Raw genomic sequence first — 19,610 nt, forward strand, 5'->3', positions numbered from 1 at the left:
TCGCTATTGTCCTGTGGTATTGGTGCCACTCTGGACGCAGCAATTTGGCGCAGGCCATGAAGATGGATTTCTAGCCTGGCGATCTGATCCTCCAGTCTCTCAGGTGATGCTCCGCTGCAGGGATCTGGTACTGTCGCAGCAGGCTCAGGTGCGGGGTCACAACTCTTTCCTCGCTGCAGGGCATCAAGGGTCTCATGGAATCTTTGCATGTTTTCCATCTCCGCTTGTGTCTTCTCCCTGCGGGGCAATTCAGGTGAGGGAAAGGGACTCACCCGTTTCTCCAGCATAATGTTTTATGCTAAGCATATTTTTTTCTATTTTTTCTATTTTTTCTATTTTAAAATTTCCATGTCAATATTTATATTTAAAAAATGCAGTTTTTACACTTACGCCTTAGGCAAAAGTACAGTAGATAACACTGAATTCTTCATACACAATAGATGATTGTTAAAAATTGTCTGCTTCCTCCTGAGCTCTGCACAGTTCACAGAGAATGTCTAGGAAATTCTCTCATAGAAGTCAATGAGGTTCCCTCTTGTCTATCATCCATGGTAGCTGCTATAAAACATACCTCTAGATGATAGTAAGAACAACTCAGCTCAGACAAATCTGCAATCAGAAAATAAAACAGATTTTAAAAAGATACGTGTTACTATCTGGTTTTAACTTGCAGAAAAAAAGCATACTTTGAGGACCTCTTGTTCAGAACAAGCAACTGATTTTTCTGACACCACATGTGTATAAACACCACAGGAATCTGCCCCATTAAGGGCTTGTTCACATCACTGTAATGCACTCCGTTGTGGCTTTCCATTATATTGAAAATAATGGAATCCATAAGATGGAAATTGAAACGGAAGCCTTTTTAACCCCTTAAGGACTCATCCCTATTTCACCTTAAGGACTTGGCAATTTTTTGCAAATCTGACCAGTGTCCGTTTAAGTGCTGATAACTTTAACCACTTAAGGACCACAGGTTTATATCCCCCTAAAGACCAGGCCCTTTTTTACAAATCGGCACTCCACAACTTTAGCGGTTTATTGCTCGGTCATGCAACTTACCACCCAAATGAATTTTACCTCCTTTTCTTCTCACTAATAGAGCTTTCATTTGGTGGTATTTCATTGCTGCTGACATTTTTACTTTTTTTGTTATTAATCGAAATTTAACGATTTTTTTGCAATAAAATGACATTTTTCACTTTCAGTTGTAAAATTTTGCAAAAAAAAACGACATCCATATATAAATTTTGCTCTAAATTTATTGTTCTACATGTCTTTGATAAAAAAAAAAATGTTTGGGTGAAAAAAAAAATGGTTTGGGTAAAAGTTATAGCGTTTACAAACTATGGTACAAAAATGTGAATTTCCGCTTTTTGAAGCAGCTCTGACTTTCTGAGCACCTGTCATGTTTCCTGAGGTTCTACAATGCCCAGACAGTACAAACACCCCACAAATGACCCCACTTCGGAAATTAGACACCCTAAGGTATTCGCTGATGGGCATAGTGAGTTCATAGAACTTTTTATTTTTTGTCACAAGTTAGCGGAAAATGATGATTTTTTTCTTTATTTTTTTTTTCTTACAAAGTCTCATATTCCACTAACTTGTGACAAAAAATAAAAACTTCCATGAACTCACTATGCCCATCAGCGAATACCTTGGGGTGTCTTCTTTCCAAAATGGGGTCACTTGTGGGGTAGTTATACTGCCCTGGCATTCTAGGGGCCCAAATGTGTGGTAAGGAGTTTGAAATCAAATTCTGTAATAAATGGCCGGTGAAATCCGAAAGGTGCTCTTTGGAATTTGGGCCCCTTTGCCCACCTAGGCTGCAAAAAGGTGTCACACATGTGGTATCTCCGTATTCAGGAGAAGTTGGGGAATGTGTTTTGGGGTGTCATTTTACATATACCCATGCTGGGTGAGATAAATATCTTGGTCAAATGCCAACTTTGTATAAAAAAAATGGGAAAAGTTGTCTTTTGCCAAGATATTTCTCTCACCCAGCATTGGTATATGTAAAATGACACCCCAAAACACATTCCCCAACTTTTCCTGAGTACGGAGATACCACATGTGTGACACTTTTTTGCAGCCTAGGTGGGCAAAGGGGCCCATATTCCAAAGAGCACCTTTCGGATTTCACTGGTCATTTTTTACAGAATTTGATTTCAAACTCCTTACCACACATTTGGGCCCCTAGAATGCCAGGGCAGTATAACTACCCCACAAGTGACCCCATTTAGGAAAGAAGACACCCCAAGGTATTCGCTGATGGTCATAGTGAGTTTATGGAAGTTTTTATTTTTTGTCCCAAGTTAGTGGAATATGAGACTTTGTAAGGGAAAAAAATAAAAATAAAAAAATCATCATTTTCCGCTAACTTGTGACAAAAAATATAAAATTCTAGGAACTCGCCATGCCCCTCACGAATACCTTGGGGTGTCTTCTTTCCAAAATGGGGTCAATTGTGGGGTAGATATACTGCCCTGGCATTTTCCAGGGGCCCTAATGTGTGGTAAGTAGGTAAATGACCTGTGAAATCCTAAAGGTGCTCTTTGGAATGTGGGCCCCTTTGCCCACCTAGGCTGCAAAAAAGTGTCACACATGTGGTATCGCCGTATTCAGGAGAAGTTGGGCAATGTGTTTTGGGGTGTCTTTTTACATATACTCATGCTGGGTGAGAGAAATATCTTGGCAAAAGACAACTTTTCCCATTTTTTTATACAAAGTTGGCATTTGACCAAGATATTTATCTTACCCAGAATGGGTATATGTAAAATGACACCCCAAAACACATTGCCCAACTTCTCCTGAGTACAGCGATACCAGATGTGTGACACTTTTTTGCAGCCTAGATGCGCAAAGGGGCCCACATTCATTTTATGAGGGCATTTTTAGACATTTGGATCCCAGACTTCTTCTCACGCTTTAGGGCCCCTAAAATGCCAGGGCAGTATAAATACCCCACATGTGACCCCATTTTGGAAAGAAGACACCCCAAGGTATTCAATGAGGGGCATGGCGAGTTCATAGAAATTTTTTTTTTTTGGCGCAAGTTAGCGGAAATTGATTTTTTATTTTTTTTTTCTCACAAAGTCTCCCTTTCCGCTAACTTGGGACAAAAATTTCAATCTTTCATGGAATAAATATGCCCCTCACGGAATACCTGGGGGTGTCTTCTTTCCGAAATGGGGTCACATGTGGGGTATTTATACTGCCCTGGCATTCTAGGGGCCCTAAAGCGTGAGGAGAAGTCTGGAATATAAATGTCTAAAAATTTTTACGCATTTGGATTCCGTGAGGGGTATGGTGAGTTCATGTGATATTTAATTTTTTGACACAAGTTAGTGGAATATGAGACTTTGTAAGAAAAAAATAATAATTTCCGCTAACTTGGGCCAAAAAAATGTCTGAATGGAGCCTTACAGAGGGGTGATCAATGACAGGGGGGTGATCAATGACAGGGGGGTGATCAGGGAGTCTATATGGGGTGATCACCCCCCTGTCATTGATCACCCCCCTATAAGGCTCCATTCAGATGTCCGTATGTGTTTTGCGGATCCGATCCATGTATCCGTGTATCCGTAAAAATCATACGGACATCTGAATGCAGCCTGACAGGGGGGGGGGGTGATCAATGACAGGGGGGGTGATCAATGACAGGGGGGGTGATCAATGACAGGGGGGTGATCAGGGAGTCTATATGGGGTGATCACCGACCCTGGAAGGCTCCAGGGAGACGCCTGTATGTGTTTTGCGGATCCGATCCATCTATCAGTGGATTCGTAAAAATCATGCGGACGTCTGAATGGAGCTTTACAGGGGGTGATCAATGACAGGGGGGTGAACAATGACAGGGGGGTGATCAGGGAGTCTATATGGGGTGATCACCACAGTCATTGATCATGCCCCTGTAAGGCTCCATTCAGACGTCCGTATGCGTTTTGCGGATCCGATCCATCTATCAGTGGATCCGTAAAAAACATGCGGACGTCTGAATGGAGCTTTACAGGGGGTTATCAATGACAGGGGGGTAAACAATGACAGGGGGGTGATCAGGGAGTCTATATGGGGTGATCACCACAGTCATTGATCACGCCCCTGTAAGGCTCCATTCAGACGTCCGTATGCGTTTTGCGGATCCGATCCATCTATCAGTGGATCCGTAAAAATCATGCGGACGTCTGAATGGAGCTTTACAGGGGGTTATCAATGACAGGGGGGTAAACAATGACAGGGGGGTGATCAGGGAGTCTATATGGGGTGATCACCACAGTCATTGATCACGCCCCTGTAAGGCTCCATTCAGACGTCCGTATGCGTTTTGCGGATCCGATCCATCTATCAGTGGATCCGTAAAAATCATGCGGACGTCTGAATGGAGCTTTACAGGGGTGTGATCAATGACAGGGGGGTAATAAATGACAGGGGGGTGATCAATGACAGGGGGGGTGATCAATGACAGGGGGGTGATCAGGGAGTCTATATGGGGTGATCACCCCCCTGTCATTGATCAACCCCCTATAAGGCTCCATTCAGATGTCCGTATGTGTTTTGCGGATCCGATCCATGTATCCGTGGATCCGTAAAAATCATACGGACATCTGAATGCAGCCTGACAGGGGGGGTGATCAATGACAGGGGGGGTGATCAATGACAGGGGGGGTGATCAATGACAGGGGGGTGATCAGGGAGTCTAAATGGGGTGATCACCCCCCCTGGAAGGCTCCAGGGAGACGCCTGTATGTGTTTTGCGGATACGATCCATCTATCAGTGGATCCGTAAAAATCATGCGGACGTCTGAATGGAGCTTTACAGGGGGGTGATCAATGACAGGGGGGTAATCAATGACAGGGGGGTGATCAGGGAGTCTATATGGGGTGATCACCACAGTCATTGATCACGCCCCCTGTAAGGCTCCATTCAGACGTCCGTATGCGTTTTGCGGATCCGATCCATCTATCAGTGAATCCGTAAAAATCATGCGGACGTCTGAATGGAGCTTTACAGGGGATTATCAATGACAGGGGGGTAATCAATGACAGGGGGGTGATCAGGGAGTCTATATGGGGTGATCACCACAGTCATTGATCACGCCCCTGTAAGGCTCCATTCAGACGTCCGTATGCGTTTTGCGGATCTGATCCATCTATCAGTGGAGCCGTAAAAATCATGCGGACATCTGAATGGAGCTTTACAGGGGTGTGATCAATGACAGGGGGGTAATCAATGACAGGGGGGTGATCAGGGAGTCTATATGGGGTGATTAGGGGCTAATAAGGGGTTAATAAGTGACGGGGGGTGTAGTGTAGTGTAGTGGTGCTTGGTGCTACTTTACTGAGCGACCTGTGTCCTCTGGTGGTCGATCCAAACAAAGGGGACCACCAGAGGACCAGGTAGCAGGTATATTAGACGCTGTTATCAAAACAGCGTCTAATATACCTGTTAGGGGTTAAAAAAATCACATCTCCAGCCTGCCAGCGAACGATCGCCGCTGGCAGGCTGGAGATCAACTCTCTTACCTTCCGTTCCTGTGAGCGCGCGCGCCTGTGTGTGCGCGTTCACAGGAAATCTCGGCTCACGCGAGATGACGCCAATCGGCGTTAGCGTAGCCTGAGGGAGCCGCCGCGATGACGCCTTTCGGCGTTAGCGTAGCGGCAAGAGGTTAAAACACTTTGATTTATCCAGGCCATTCTGAGATAGTTTTTTCGTCACATATTGTACTTCATGACACTGGTAAAATGGAGTAAAAAAAAAAATTTTTTTTGCATAAAAAAAATACATAATTTACCAAAAATTTGGAAAAATTTGCAAATTTCAAAGTTTCAGTTTCTCTACTTCTGTAATACATAGTAATACTCCCAAAAATTGTGATGACTTTACATTCCCCATATGTCTACTTCATGTTTGAATTATTTTGGGAATGATATTTTATTTTTTGGGGATGTTACAAGGCTTAGAAGTTTAGAAGCAAATCTTACATGATACATGATAGAAACCGCCCAAAAATGACCCCATTCTATAAACTACACCCCTCAAGGTATTCAAAACTGATTTTACAAACTTCGTTAACCCTTTAGGTGTTGCACAAGAGTTATTGGCAAATGGGGATGAAATTTGAGAATTTCATTTTTTTGTCTAATTTTCCATTTTAACCCTTTTTTTCCACTAACAAAGCAAGGGTTAACAGCCAAACCAGACTGTATCTTTATTGCCCTGACTCTGCCGTTTACAGAAACACCCCATATGTGGCCGTAAACTACTGTACGGGCACACAGTAGGGTGTAGAGGGAAAGGTGCGTATGGTTTTTGGAAGCAAGATTTTGCTGGACTGGTTTTTTGACACCATGTCCCATTTGAAGCCCCCCTGATGCACCCCTAGAGTAGAAACTCCATAAAACTGACCCCATCTAAGAAACTCCACCCCTCAAGGTATTCAAAACTGATTTTACAAACTTTGTTAACCCTTTAGGTGTTGCACAAGATTTAATGGAAAATAGAGATACAATTTCAAAATTTCACTTTTTTGGCAGATTATCCATTTTAATATTTTTTTCCAGTTACAAAGCAAGGGTTAACAGCCAAACAAAACTCATTATTTATGGCCCTGATTCTTTAGTTTACAGAAACACCCCATATGTGGTCGTAAACTGCTGTACGTGCACACGGCAGGGCGCAAAAGGAAAGGAATGCCATACGGTTTTTGGAAGGCAGATTTTGCTGGACTGGTTTTTTTTGACACCATGTCCATTTGAAGCCCCCCTGATGCACCTCTAGAGTAGAAACTCCAAAAAAGTGACCCCATTTTAGAAACTACGGGATAGAGTGGCAGTTTTTTTGGTGGTACTAGTTTAGGATACATATGATTTTTGGTTGCTCTATATTACACTTTTTGTGCGGCAAGGTAACAAGAAATAGCTTTTTTGGCACTTTTTTTTTTTCATCTGACAGGTTAGATCATGTGGTAATTTTATAAAGCAGGTTGTCACGGACGCGGCAATACCTAAATATATATACAATTTTTTTTATTTATGTAAGTTTTACACAATGATTTCATTTTTGAAACAAAAAAAATCATGTTTTAGTGTTTCCATAGTCTAAGAGCAATAGTTTTTTTCAGTTTTTGGGCGATTATCTTGGGTAGGGTATGATTTTTGCGGGATGAGATGACGGTTTGATTGGTACTATTTTGGCGTACATGCGACTTTTTTGATCACTTTTATTACCTTTTTTGGGAAGTAAGGTGGGAAAAATTTCAATTTTCTCATAGTTTTTATTTTTTTATTTTTACGGCGTTCACCGTGCTGGAAAGTAACATGACCGTTTTATAGATCAGGTCGTTACGGACGCGGCGATACCTAATATGTGTAGTGTATTTTTTTTATTTTTTTTTATTCAGTGATAAATGTTTTTTTTTTTATCTTAACTTTTTTCACTTTTTTAAAAAAAAAATTGACCCAGACCCACTTGGTTCTTGAAGATCCAGTGGGTCTGATGTCTGTATAAAACAGTACAGTACACTATATAGGGTACTGTACTGTATTTTACTTACACTTTGTCTGGACAGATCTATGCCTTTAGCACAGATCTGTTCAGAACCATGGACAGCAGGATGCCTGAGAAGGCGTCCTGTTGCCATGGGAACCTTCCCCGTCTTCTCAGTTGTAGCCACAACTTCGCAGACGGGGAAGGGTAAGGATGGGGCTGTCTGGGGGCTCTCTCCCTCTCCATCGGGGGGCTGCAAAGGCACAGCAGCCCCCCGATGGGAGAGGGAGGGTGCTCCCTGAGCTGTTAACCTTTTCCATACAGCGGTCCGTACGGCATCACCGATGTCAGCCGTTTATACCAGGGTGTCAGCAATGTGCTGACACCCTGGTATACCACTGCTCACCAACGAATTTTCAAGGGGAGGCGGGCGGGGGATCGCGATCCCGCCTGCCGAACCGCCCGCCTCCCGCACCGCCTGCAACACCCCCCCTGCACCACCCGCCCACATAAAATCATTCAGGGGTGCAGGGGGGGTTAATAAAACTTTATTTGGGGCATTTTAAAGTTTGATCCCCGCGGTCAGAGACCGCGGGGATCAGAATCGGAAGAAAGCGCAGCAAACCGCAGGTCTGAATTGACCTGCGGTTTGCTGCGATCGCCGATACGGGGGGGGGTCACATGACCCCCCCCCGGCGTTGCGACAGGATGACGGCTGAATGATTTCAGCCGGCATCCCGTTCGGATTAACCCCCGCAGCGCCGCAGTCTCATTTTAAACTCATGACGTACCGGTACGTCATGGGTCCTTAAGGACTCGGGAAACATGCCATACCGGTACGTCATGCGTCCCTAAGGGGTTAAGAGGCGTTCCGTTTTGAGCCGTCATAATAGAAGCTATGGGAAACCAGTCGGATCCCAACACAGTAAGGCCGAATTCACACTTCAGTACTTTGATCAGTTATAGTAAGCCAAAATCAGGTGTGGGTCAAAATCACAGACCAGGTGCAGATCTTTCCCTTATACCTGATCTCTGAGAAGGCTTCACTACAGGTTTTAACTCTCAATAACTGATAGAAATAACTGACCAAATAACTGCAGTGTGAACTCAACCTCAGTGTAATGACCGGCGTCATGCACAGGGAGGGAAAAGGGAAAGCCCTGCCCAAGGGAGAGGGAAAGGTGGTGACCCCTGACTCACCTTGCGGCTGGCACCTGACTGCCCTGACGTCCCTAAACGGGTTCCTCACCCGTGCGGCGATCACGTGCCTAAACCCTGGCTTTCCCTAAAATGAGCCCTAGATAGTGAACGGACCGGTGGGATCGCTAGTCCGCACCACTGACACTAAGAGGGAAACACCAGGGAGAGGACAGACAATACAGACAAACACATACACCCAGGTGGGCGACCACAAAGGTCCAACAGGGATCCGGAGGGTAACGTTCTGGACCAACAACCAGAGAACGTAGCAACACAGCTCCAGAGGGTCAGTATAGAAGTCCAGGCAGGAAGCTCTATATCTGGCAACCAGAGAAGTGTGAGAGGGGAATATAAGGAGGTTGGGAGTGCTGGACAAGGAACAGCTGAGGAGAAGGAGCTACGGATCCCTGAGTGAGCCAAAAAGGGTTGCAAAGCAAACCCAGAAAGCTACCATAAGGAAACAGCCCTATCTTACATAGAGCGCGCAGCCAACCGCTGCGACTTCCTGACCCCGGGTATAACGGAGTCAGGCGTGGTTCTTGACACCCTCGTGACACTCAGCCGTATGTTTACCCATAACTATATATGTCTCTGTCATTCTGAGATTATTGACTATTGCTGTCTTTACGTTAAAAAAGAGAAAAACTAGAAAAAAAGTAGTCCTCAGAGTGTCACATACCAATTTTTCAGGTCAATAGGAGTACTTTAGATCTGAGTCAAATTAATTTGTACCCAAATCAAATTTCAAGAAATGTGGTCATCTCAAATACATAGTTTTGTGGAAAATAATCCAATGAAACTTGTGATGTATACATTTAAACTTCTGCTCTTTCTGACTATAGTTAAGACTGACTTATCAGTTATTGATAGCATTCTCTGTGAGTGTATAGAAATAGCTGTCAGTCACTGACATACTGAGTAGTGATGAGCAGCAGGGGTCATTTTCGGATTAGCGATATTTCGCGAATATTTCGTAGAATATTCGTCGAATATTCGCAAATTCTAATATTCGTTATATTCTGCGATTTTTTTTACTCAAAAAATCGGCAAGGTAATGATCGTGTAATATGCAAATTTTCGGATTCAAATTTTCTAATTTTTATTGCAAATTTTTCAACTTTTAGACAAAGAATATTATAGCACTATATTAGCTAAATTGATCTATATTCGTTTTTTTTTCAAATATTCGCTATATTGCTATAACTTCGTTTTTTTGAATATTCGTAATATTCTAAAACAAGAATATGTAGCAATATAGCGAATATTCGAAAAAAACGAATATAGAGCAATTTAGCTAATATAGTGCTATATTCTTCTTTGTCTAATAGTTGTAATTTTTTTCTCATCTGAAGTTCAGATTGAATAATATAAAAAAAAAGATCTTAGCACTATATTAGCTAAGTTGCTCTATATTCATTTTTTTCGAATATTCGCTATATATTGCTAAAACAAGAATATATAGTAATATAGCGAATATTCGGAAAAAAAAAAAGAATATAGAGCAAAATTCGCAAACAACACTACTCCTAAAGTCAAGTATATTGCAGCCTTCTTATTGGCCCACAAGCTAGAAGCAGGGGGGGATCATGTGTACTGATTAAAAAAAAAAAATCTAATATAAAAAAAAAATAATAATCGAATATTCAAAATTACGAATATATATCACTATATTCGAAATATTCGTGAATTTTCGAAGTACCTATATTCGCGATAAAAATTCGAAATTCGAATATTCGTGATCATCATCAAAAATCTGAGTTTTAAAGGGGTTATCCATTAAATGATAATGATGACCAATCCTCAGGAGAGGGTCTGACATCAGGCACCCTCGCCGATCAGCTGTTTTAGGGAGCCACAGTTCTCCTTGTAGCTCTGGGGAGTGCAGCCGGCTCTCGACATCTCTCCAAACATAACACTGTACATGTGTATGGGTATACAGATGTAGCAGGGTTAGCACTCAAGCTCTTAACTCAAATTTCTTAACTCATCGCGATATCTTGAGACAAATGCCATTGAAAAGCAATTGAAGGTGTTTGCTTAACGCATTTAGTTTAGATAGCACATATCATAAAGCATGAGTGTTAACTCTACTACATCTGTACATGAAAGAAGCTAGTTTTAACCCACCAGCCCAGAAAAAAATTAGACACACTACAGAGGGAAAAATGCTAAAGGCTATAGTCACATAATGGGCAGAAATAGTGAAATCCCTCATGTACACCCACATGACAGCTGACATTTCCAAATTCTAGAATATTATCTGCCTATAGCCACCACTAGGGGGAGCTTACAGCACAACTACCGTATTATATAAAGATATTCTGATGAGGTTAGGCTTTGGCAATAAATGTCAATAAATAAATCAATTTATATTTTCTTTCACAGATGCACCAAAAAATGTGACTGTCGCTGTCATCAGTATAGATGAAGTGATGGAAGGAAGTGATATGAAGTTGCAATGTAACAGCTTCTCCAATCCTGCTATATATAATTATGAATGGTACAAAGGGAAATCCAAATTACCAGACACAGGACGGGAGATCACAGTAAGGAATGTGACCAGGGACATGGAACCCTATTCCTGTGCTGCAAGAAATCATTTGGGTAGAGGAGAATCAGCCCCGACAGAGATATCTGTACAATGTATGTATACAACCCTTCACCTATATACAACCAGATACCTGTACTATGTATGTATACAGCCTAATACCTGTAAACAACCAGGTACCTGTAAAATGTATGCATATGCAATTGTGCCCCATGCGATTGTGTCCCAGTTCTGTAGGAATGCCGAGTGACATAGTGCGGCCCTAATAGTTTTTTGTGTATCACAGTGTTCCTACCTGAATACAGCCGATCCCTAGGGTTTGGCTGCGAAGCAATAAAGGGCAATAGTTGAGGTAGGAGATGGAGAATAAATCGAGTCCATACCTTGATAAAGTTCAACAGCTTTACTTGCATAAACTTTCATCCCAAAAATATTCAGGCTTTCTCTTGGTTCCAGCAGGCTTTGGCATAAACTGGCAGGCAAATTTGATAACTCTACTTTCTCTCTCTGCTGTGCTGAACTCGGCTTGGTTGTGGTTATTGGACTTTTGGTCAGTTCTGGTATTCTTGGATTGGGGTGCCTCCTGACACTCAGTAGGTAAATTCTGCAAGGAGTCAGGGTGCTCTATGAGTGACTTCCCTCTGGAGAGACTCCTGCTGCAGCAGGGGAACTTACTGTTACATCTTCCACAGATCTGTCTCCAACGCTAGCTTAGCTTAGACTGGAATAAACTAGAACTGCAACCCCTCCCTTTGGTAGGAATCAGGACTGTCCCACTTCTGCCCCAAAGGGGAAGAATGTAATGGTGAGTTCCATTCTATCAAAAGATAGCTCTGCTGTCAATACTGCCACCTGCTGGTGAACAGGCATAATGCATGAACATAACAGTTACATAACACTAATAGGAATTCACAGTGTAAAGGACCAGTAATAAATACAAGGATTACATTATTATTAGCAATTAACCCCTTAAGGACCTCTGCTGTATATGTACAGCGGAAGTTAAATAGCAGAGACCCGTGGCACATGTATGCGATCAGCAATAAGGCTGACCCGCATACATCTTACCCTTCAGATGCCGTGTTCAAATGTGACCACGGCATCTGATCAGTCCGGGACCGGAAGTCACCCTTTTCCGGTCCGGTAACGGCGTTCCCCGGCTGAATTTGGGGGACCTGTTACTTCTCTGAAATACTGCTTGAGGTTTCGGTGCCTATTTCGGGAATATAACATTACAGGCCACTAGGTGGCAGCATTGCATTGTTATATTCCGTATTGTTATATTCCAAATGAAGTGTTCAACGATGACTATTTAACCATCAATAAACACTATGGACTAGAGGTGGGACAAATCCAATTTTTTTAAAATCTGAATCCGAAAAGGTTCTCAAATCTATCGAATCTTTGGAATCTCGAATCCTACGAATCCTGTACATAAGAATTGTGTGAATGGTGTAAGAAACAAAGTGATCCAAACACTTATGGGGGGGAACTGTGGACGACACTGCTATGGGGGAGATCTGTGGATGGCACTGTTATGGGGGGGTGATCTGTGGATGGCACTGTTATGGGGGATCTGTGGATGGCACTGTTATGGGGGATCTGTGGATGGCACTGTTATGGGGGATCTGTGGATGGCACTGTTATGGGGGATCTCTGGATGGCACTGTTATGGGGGATCTGTGGATGACATATATATATATAGCATCTTATGCTATGTGCCATCCACAGATCCTTCCCATAACAGTGTATCTGCAGTGTGAATGACCCCTAATACAGGGGCTGGGGGCCGGCATCTGGATTAGGAATGACAGCAGGGACTGGTGCAGTCCCTGTATTCTAATGCACCGGCCCCGCTCACTGTAGTGACGTCACCGGGCAGGGCGTGTTGTTCACAATGAAGGAGGCAAGGGAACTATGCTAATTAGCATAGTAAATGCCTCCAATGCAGGCAAAGGAGGCGGCAGGCTGGAGATAGAAGCAATACTCTGAGGACTGAGCCAGGAGGCGTTTAGGGGGGGGGGGGAATGTGCGGCAGGAGGCTGAATATGATCCAAGGGGGCCGGATGCATGGAGGACATGGCGATGTGTGGCAGGAGGCGGAATAACAATGAGGGGGCGGGGTCATGGCGGAGAGGAGAGTCATCTAAAAAGCACGTAATGCCGCGCTGCGCTGGGACCCACAGTGCAGAGCGGCAGGAAGTTAGACAAAAATACACAGAGATGAAAACAGTGCGTGGGGGATCGTCGGAGCCGTGTAGAAAGGGCGAAAATACCTTAAAACATATGTGGGGGACCTAGAATCATCTGTTAACAGTGAGTACACTTAAAAAAAAAAAAAACTTTGATCCTGGACAACCCCTTTAAGATATAATAATTATGTGTAATCCATCTGTATTACTTACAACATTAGGTTCCGTAGCAGAGAGGGAAGAGGAGGCAGGCCGGGAGGACGGGCGGGCGGCGCGTCACTCACTACGTCACGCGCCCGTGCCGCCTGCTTCCTTCATAAAGTGCAGGTTAAATAAGATTATACTACAGTGAGCGGGGCCGGTGCATTAGAATACAGGGACTGCACCGGTCCCCGCTGTCATTCCTAATCCAGATGCCAGCCCCCAGCCCCTCCTCCCTCTGTTGATACACCCGTCCACCGCGCTGTGCGGCATGACGGCGGATATCGGGATTCGTAGGATTCGAATTTGAATAAATTAGGTCAGGATTCGAGTCCACGAATCTCTCAAATCCAACAAGAAAAAAACTAAAAATGAAAAAACCTAAAAGTTCAAATCACCCCCTTTTCCTTAAAATAAAAATACTTAACCAATAAAAAAAAAAAACATCATGGGCATCTCCGCGTGCGAAAATGCCCATACAATTAAAATATAACATTATTAATGGCGTAACGAAAAAAAAATAAAAACAGCCAATTTGCCATTTTTTGTCACTTCAACTACGCAATTTTTTTTCATAAAAAGTGATCAAAAAGTCAAACACACTTCGAATTGGTATCACTGAAAAGAACAGATCGTCACGCTAAAAATTAGCCCTCACACAGACCCATGCACAAAAAGTTATAGGGGTCAGAATATGGTTATAATTTTTTTTTCCCCTTAAAGATTAAAAAAAAATTTAAGTATTAGAATGCGAGAAAAATTATAAAAGTGTGGTATTGTTGTAACCGTACTGACCTGGAGAATGAAGATAACAGGTCAATTTTACCGCATAGTGTAAAATAAAATAAAAATAAAAACCTTTTTCAGAATTGCATTTTTTTCCCAATTCTACCCCATTTGGATTTATTTTTCCGCTACCTATTACATGGTATGCAACTGTAAATGGTGCCATTAGAAAGTACAACATGTCCTGCAAAAAATTAGCCCTCATAAGATGGGGAGTGAAAAATGAAAGCGCAAAAAAGGAAAATCGAAGGGTCCTCAGGACCCGTGACGTACATGTACGTCATATCTGGACAGGATTTAAAGACCAGTGACGTACATGTACGTTACAAGGTCCGCCGGGCGCTGGGGCACTATCGTGGGGGAAACAGGACACCATAGCTGCTCTTACCGGCAGGCATCCATGCTTCAAGCCCTGCGATTGGCCGGTCAATGTATACAGCAGCGGGGGCGGGTCAGGGGGAGGTCAGGAGGAGGTGACCGGTGCTGAACTGGTCAGCACCGGTCTCCTCCGAGGTGAGGTAGTGTTTGGCGTGCGCTGCGTCCCCTGCGTGCGCTGCGATTGGCTGGAACAAAGCAGATGATGGGAAGGACAGACAGCTCCGGTGGCCTAACAAAACATTGCCATACTGTCGAGTATGCCATTTTCGCCCCAACACTCCATGCTGACTGCCTGCTACCGCTGCCTCCATGAACCCAAGCACCGCTACTTTCTGAGAGGGTAGTCTCCTGCAGAGCAGGTGGTATACACCGGGCACGTTTGGCTCCCGACCTCCCACTGCTTCCACTCTGCTGACTCACAGTCACACTGCCACCCTGTTGGCTCAGCCACTGCCTAACGCACAAGCTGCCACCCTCTTCTCCTAATGATGATGATAATGAAGCCCCTAATTCTCCCGGCTCCCGAATGTGATCGGCTACATCATCATCATCATCCTCTACTGTCTGCATGTCACTAATATCCCCCTCAATAGTCTCAGGGAAAGGAGCCTGACCGATCGCAACACCTTCTCCCACGCGACTCTCCTCATCACTACTTGCCCGCCTACCGGAGAAAGCGGCGGATGTCTCCTCCAGATCTTGGCTTTGCAGTAGCTGCTGAATGTCCTCTAGTACCTCGTCTACCTACGGCATATAATACTTCCCATGCTGAGGGAACTGAAATTGACAGAGGAAGGTTCAGGACAGGGCCATGCCAACTAAGTGTCGTGTCAGGGGAACCCACGACTCTTGGCTGGGAGTGTCTGATGTCACTTGCGACGAAGTCGAAGACGGAGTCAACCATTCAAGCACCGCTGGGATGCTGGTCAAGGCACGACCGCTTGATGACACCTGGAGCTCAGGCCTCTTGCTGGGACATCTGCTGCAACCCACCCCCCTTCTTCTGCTGCAGGTGACAGAAACATTTTGGCCACTGTCAATTCACTTTGACGGATCAGTCACCTGTCTGTCTGACATACTATATAATAAAATAATAAAATTAAAATAATACCCCCCCAAAAAAGGCTGTAGTACAATGTTACTTCACTGCTGAACGGCAATTAAGATATATATATATTTATTTTATTTTTTTCTGATAAAGATGTATTCTTTTTCCTATTTCTACACCCCAAAAAAAGGAATACAGATGTAGCAGGGGTAACACACACACCTTTAACTAAAATTTCTTGACTCATCGCGTTATCTTGAAACAAAAGCCATTAAAATGCTTAACGCATTTAGTTGCATTTCGTTTACATAACATGTCTCATAAAGCATGTGTGCTAACCCTGCTACATCTGTATAACGATCACAATTCACTGCAGAACAGCTAATGGGACATACGTATATTCTTTTTTCTACACCACGTAAATGGATGTAGTACAATGTAACTTCACTGTTGAACAGCAGTGATGACATATATTTTATACTTTTTTTTCCTATTTCTACACCACAAAAAAATCTAAATAAAACAATGTAAAATCAACGCAGAAAGGCGTACGTATCTTTCCTATTAATACACCCCATAAATGGCTGTATCACAGAACTTGCACCCCAATCACAAGCAAGGTTTGCTGGAATTAGTGATGTATCATATAGTGCAAACAATCTAAAAACTATTTGGATCCCCAATAATAGCAGCAAGGTGTAATAGAATCGCTTATATTGCACCCTGTTCTTTTATAGCGTAAATTATGCCTCCCTATACTTTCCCTACACCTTGACTAATCTTTCCCTGAACTTGTAAATCATTTTTTAAGCACAATGATGTCTTTCCTAGTAGAGTTGAGCGAACCCGAACTGTAAAGTTCGGGTTCGTACCGAACTTTAGGTTTTTCGGCACCCGGACCCGAACCCGAACATTTACGTAAAAGTTTGGGTTCAGTCATACTACTTGCCTCAAAAGGCCATCACAGCCATGCCTGCTAAATACAGCTTTTTGCTTACTGGGGTTAAAAAACCCTCGGATATACTGCATATCTGGGATTAGACGTGCATAAGTGACAGTGAAATTTAGGCCAGAAATACGATTTTCTCATACTAGGGCATACTGGGGTGAAAAAAAACCATCTGCTTCATATAGTGCACATCTAGGATTATAGGTGCATAAGTGAGTGTCACATTTAGGCCACAAATACAGCTTTTTGCTTACTGGGGTGTGAGACAGTGACAGGTCTCACTCAGGTTAGAGGCAAGGAAGGGGTGGATAGTGTGGTCCACACCCCTGTTCCACCACAGGTGAGACAAGCTGGAGGTAATCAGCCTGGGATAAGGCACCTCCCAGAGTGTCAGAAAGGGGGGAGTGTGTTACCTGTGGACAGAGGCCTGGAGGCTCTGTCTGTGTGGTCTCAGCTGGACAAGGCTGAGGGACCACAAGGCTGGGAGATAGCCTGGAGTTGGGGGACGCAGTGACGCCTGGGAGGGTCGCAGGGCCATAGTCAGGCGGACTACTAAGCCCCAATCCCCCACAAGAAATACTGACCTGGAGACAGTGGGCGTACTGTGCTCTGTACAGCCAGGAGGCTGTGGGACATTGGCTGACAAAGCCGCATGAGTTCACAGGGTGTGAACTGGGACCTAGGTGAGTCAGGATATTATATGTTTAGTTAGAGCCCAGCCGGGCAGGTGTTTATTTTGTACCATTTATGTTTGGATTGCTGAGGAGCCAAATAAAGTGATGTTTGGACCAGAAACTTGGTGTCTGGCGACGATATTTGTGTGAATCACCCCCGGAGAAGAGCTAACCCCCCACAATTGGTGGAGGATGCGGGCAGGTGTCCCTGCTGATAAGTAAAAGTGCTGGAAGCCTGCTAGTTTGCAGAGCAGAGACTGCTGGTGTTAAACTGGACTTTTTTTTTTTCTGTGGTGCAAACCGTGCAGGATTTAAAGGGCCAGAAGCCCAGTACAAGAGACTGAGCAGTGGAAATGGCTGCAAAATGGTATAGCCCGTGGGAGAAATCCTGCGAATTAGTGATCGGCGGAATCCCGCTGGGGGTCAGTCTAGACTCCCGCCAGCAAGTGTCTCGGGTCCTGCCTGGAATTCTGGACTTTGTAACAAGGGGGCCAGAGACCAAAACTACGGTGTCACTGACCTTTGTGACGGACTATGGCTCTGTGCAATGGGAGCTGTTAAAATGTGAGACACTGGAAGTGGAATTTGTACTAGGCAAGGACTTTCCATTGTTTGGGCAGTTGTGGAGCGGAGTTCCTGATAAAAGGCAAAGATATGCCGTTGCCAAGGGCAACCGTCGGGAAGACAGAGGTGGAGAGTGATGCGGTTCTCAGGAGTGCATCTCTTCCCTGCGACTGTGTCCGGAGTCCTGGAGAGGAAGTGCGGAGGTGCAGTAAAGCTGTTGCTAGGAGCAACCACAACCTTGATAAGTCCGAGAGAATGTCACTGCTTTACCAGAATGGTGGATTACAAAGGGTAAGACTGTTCCTGTTATTAACTATGTGGCAGATCCAGTGACAGTGAGCCGGCGGCAGGGCATACCTGCTTGGCCGGTAGGTAATAAGTCTGTGTCTGGACAGGCGGATAAGCCTGCTGTGATCGCTCCCTCGCAGAAATCTACAGGGGAGAAGGTTTCTGTGTTACCTCAGTTGCCCATGACCAAAGCTAGTTTTGGGATGACAAGGATCCGGGATCCCATGCTAGCCCGGGTAAGAGATAGCACAATATTCAAACCTGAGACTGGTAAAATATTAAAGGTGCTGGACAGTCGTGCGGATAAGGACTATCCGCAGATTTTCACTGAGCGTGAGACTCCAATGAGAACAGAGACTGATGAATTTGATGTTACAGATACGCTCATCCATGAGGGAGTGTTGGGCCGTGATGTCGGTTTGTTGCTGTGGGGTAAGGTAGACACTTCTGCAGATAGTGACGAAACTCCTGCAGAACCTGTACCTGTCCCTTTAAGTGAGGATCTAAGGGAGCTGCACTTTGACCTGCATGGGGAAAGAATATTGACCATTGGAAACAATGGTGCTGGTCAAGTGCAAAGTGATGGTAACAAAAGTGCGAAAATGCATAAGGAAAATATGATGTCATATGAAATACGTGGTGACAGTGATATAACTTTTCCGTTGCAGGTTGTGGTCAGGGGAGAAGCGCCCCCTGGTGGTAAAAATGTAAATGATGATGAAGCTTTATTTTCTGCATCTGCTATGTTTCATGAAGCGCGATATGACGTAATCGAAAGGTTTGAAGACATGCATATAAGTAGTGTGGAGCAAAGCCCAGCTCCAGCTCAGTGTTTGAAGGTGCAGGAAAATATGATAGGGCTAGAGGGTGTACCGCACGTACAAGAGGTGGAAATGCAGTCTCCACAATGTTGGTTGGTTACTAAGGAAGTGTCCCAGGTGGGGATTAGCTCATCTGTGCCCCTAGAGGTCAGAATTAATAATGACACGAGCGGTATAGGTGACGTATGTGCTGTGACCGATAGCAACCCAGAGAGTGAAGCTACTATGTCAAGGTCCTGTGAAACAAAGGTGGTTACTAGTAGCGACCAGACAGTTATATCTGACGAGATGAGAATTAAGTCGGGTGACGTCAGCCTAGGGTCTGAAGCCCATATCCAGACAGTTGTAGGTGACCTGACAACTGCAAACAGGAGGATGATCTCTCTCTCTCCTCACGCTCCCTAGAAACGTTAGAGACGGGACTAGCTGTCTTCACAGAGCAACTGAAGAAGGCTTCAGAAAGGGCAAAGAA

The 19,610-nt window shown here is 44.2% G+C and overlaps 2 protein-coding genes across 2 annotated transcripts in view; both read left to right on the top strand.

Annotated features, from left to right (window-relative positions):
* The window catches only part of LOC120992210 (B-cell receptor CD22-like), a 371,322-nt gene that overhangs the window by 24,127 nt on the left and 327,585 nt on the right, over positions 1–19,610 (top strand). The gene's annotated exons all lie outside the window — the stretch shown is intronic.
* Positions 1–19,610, top strand: part of LOC120992223 (B-cell receptor CD22-like) — a 131,088-nt gene that overhangs the window by 22,488 nt on the left and 88,990 nt on the right. Inside the window, exon 6 of the mRNA XM_040421061.1 lies at positions 11,075–11,332. Coding sequence (XP_040276995.1) covers positions 11,075–11,332 — 258 coding nt within the window. The remainder of the gene's footprint in view (positions 1–11,074; positions 11,333–19,610) is intronic.

The sequence above is a fragment of the Bufo bufo genome, chromosome 1, assembly GCF_905171765.1.
Source record: "Bufo bufo chromosome 1, aBufBuf1.1, whole genome shotgun sequence".
Classification (NCBI taxonomy): domain Eukaryota; kingdom Metazoa; phylum Chordata; class Amphibia; order Anura; family Bufonidae; genus Bufo; species Bufo bufo.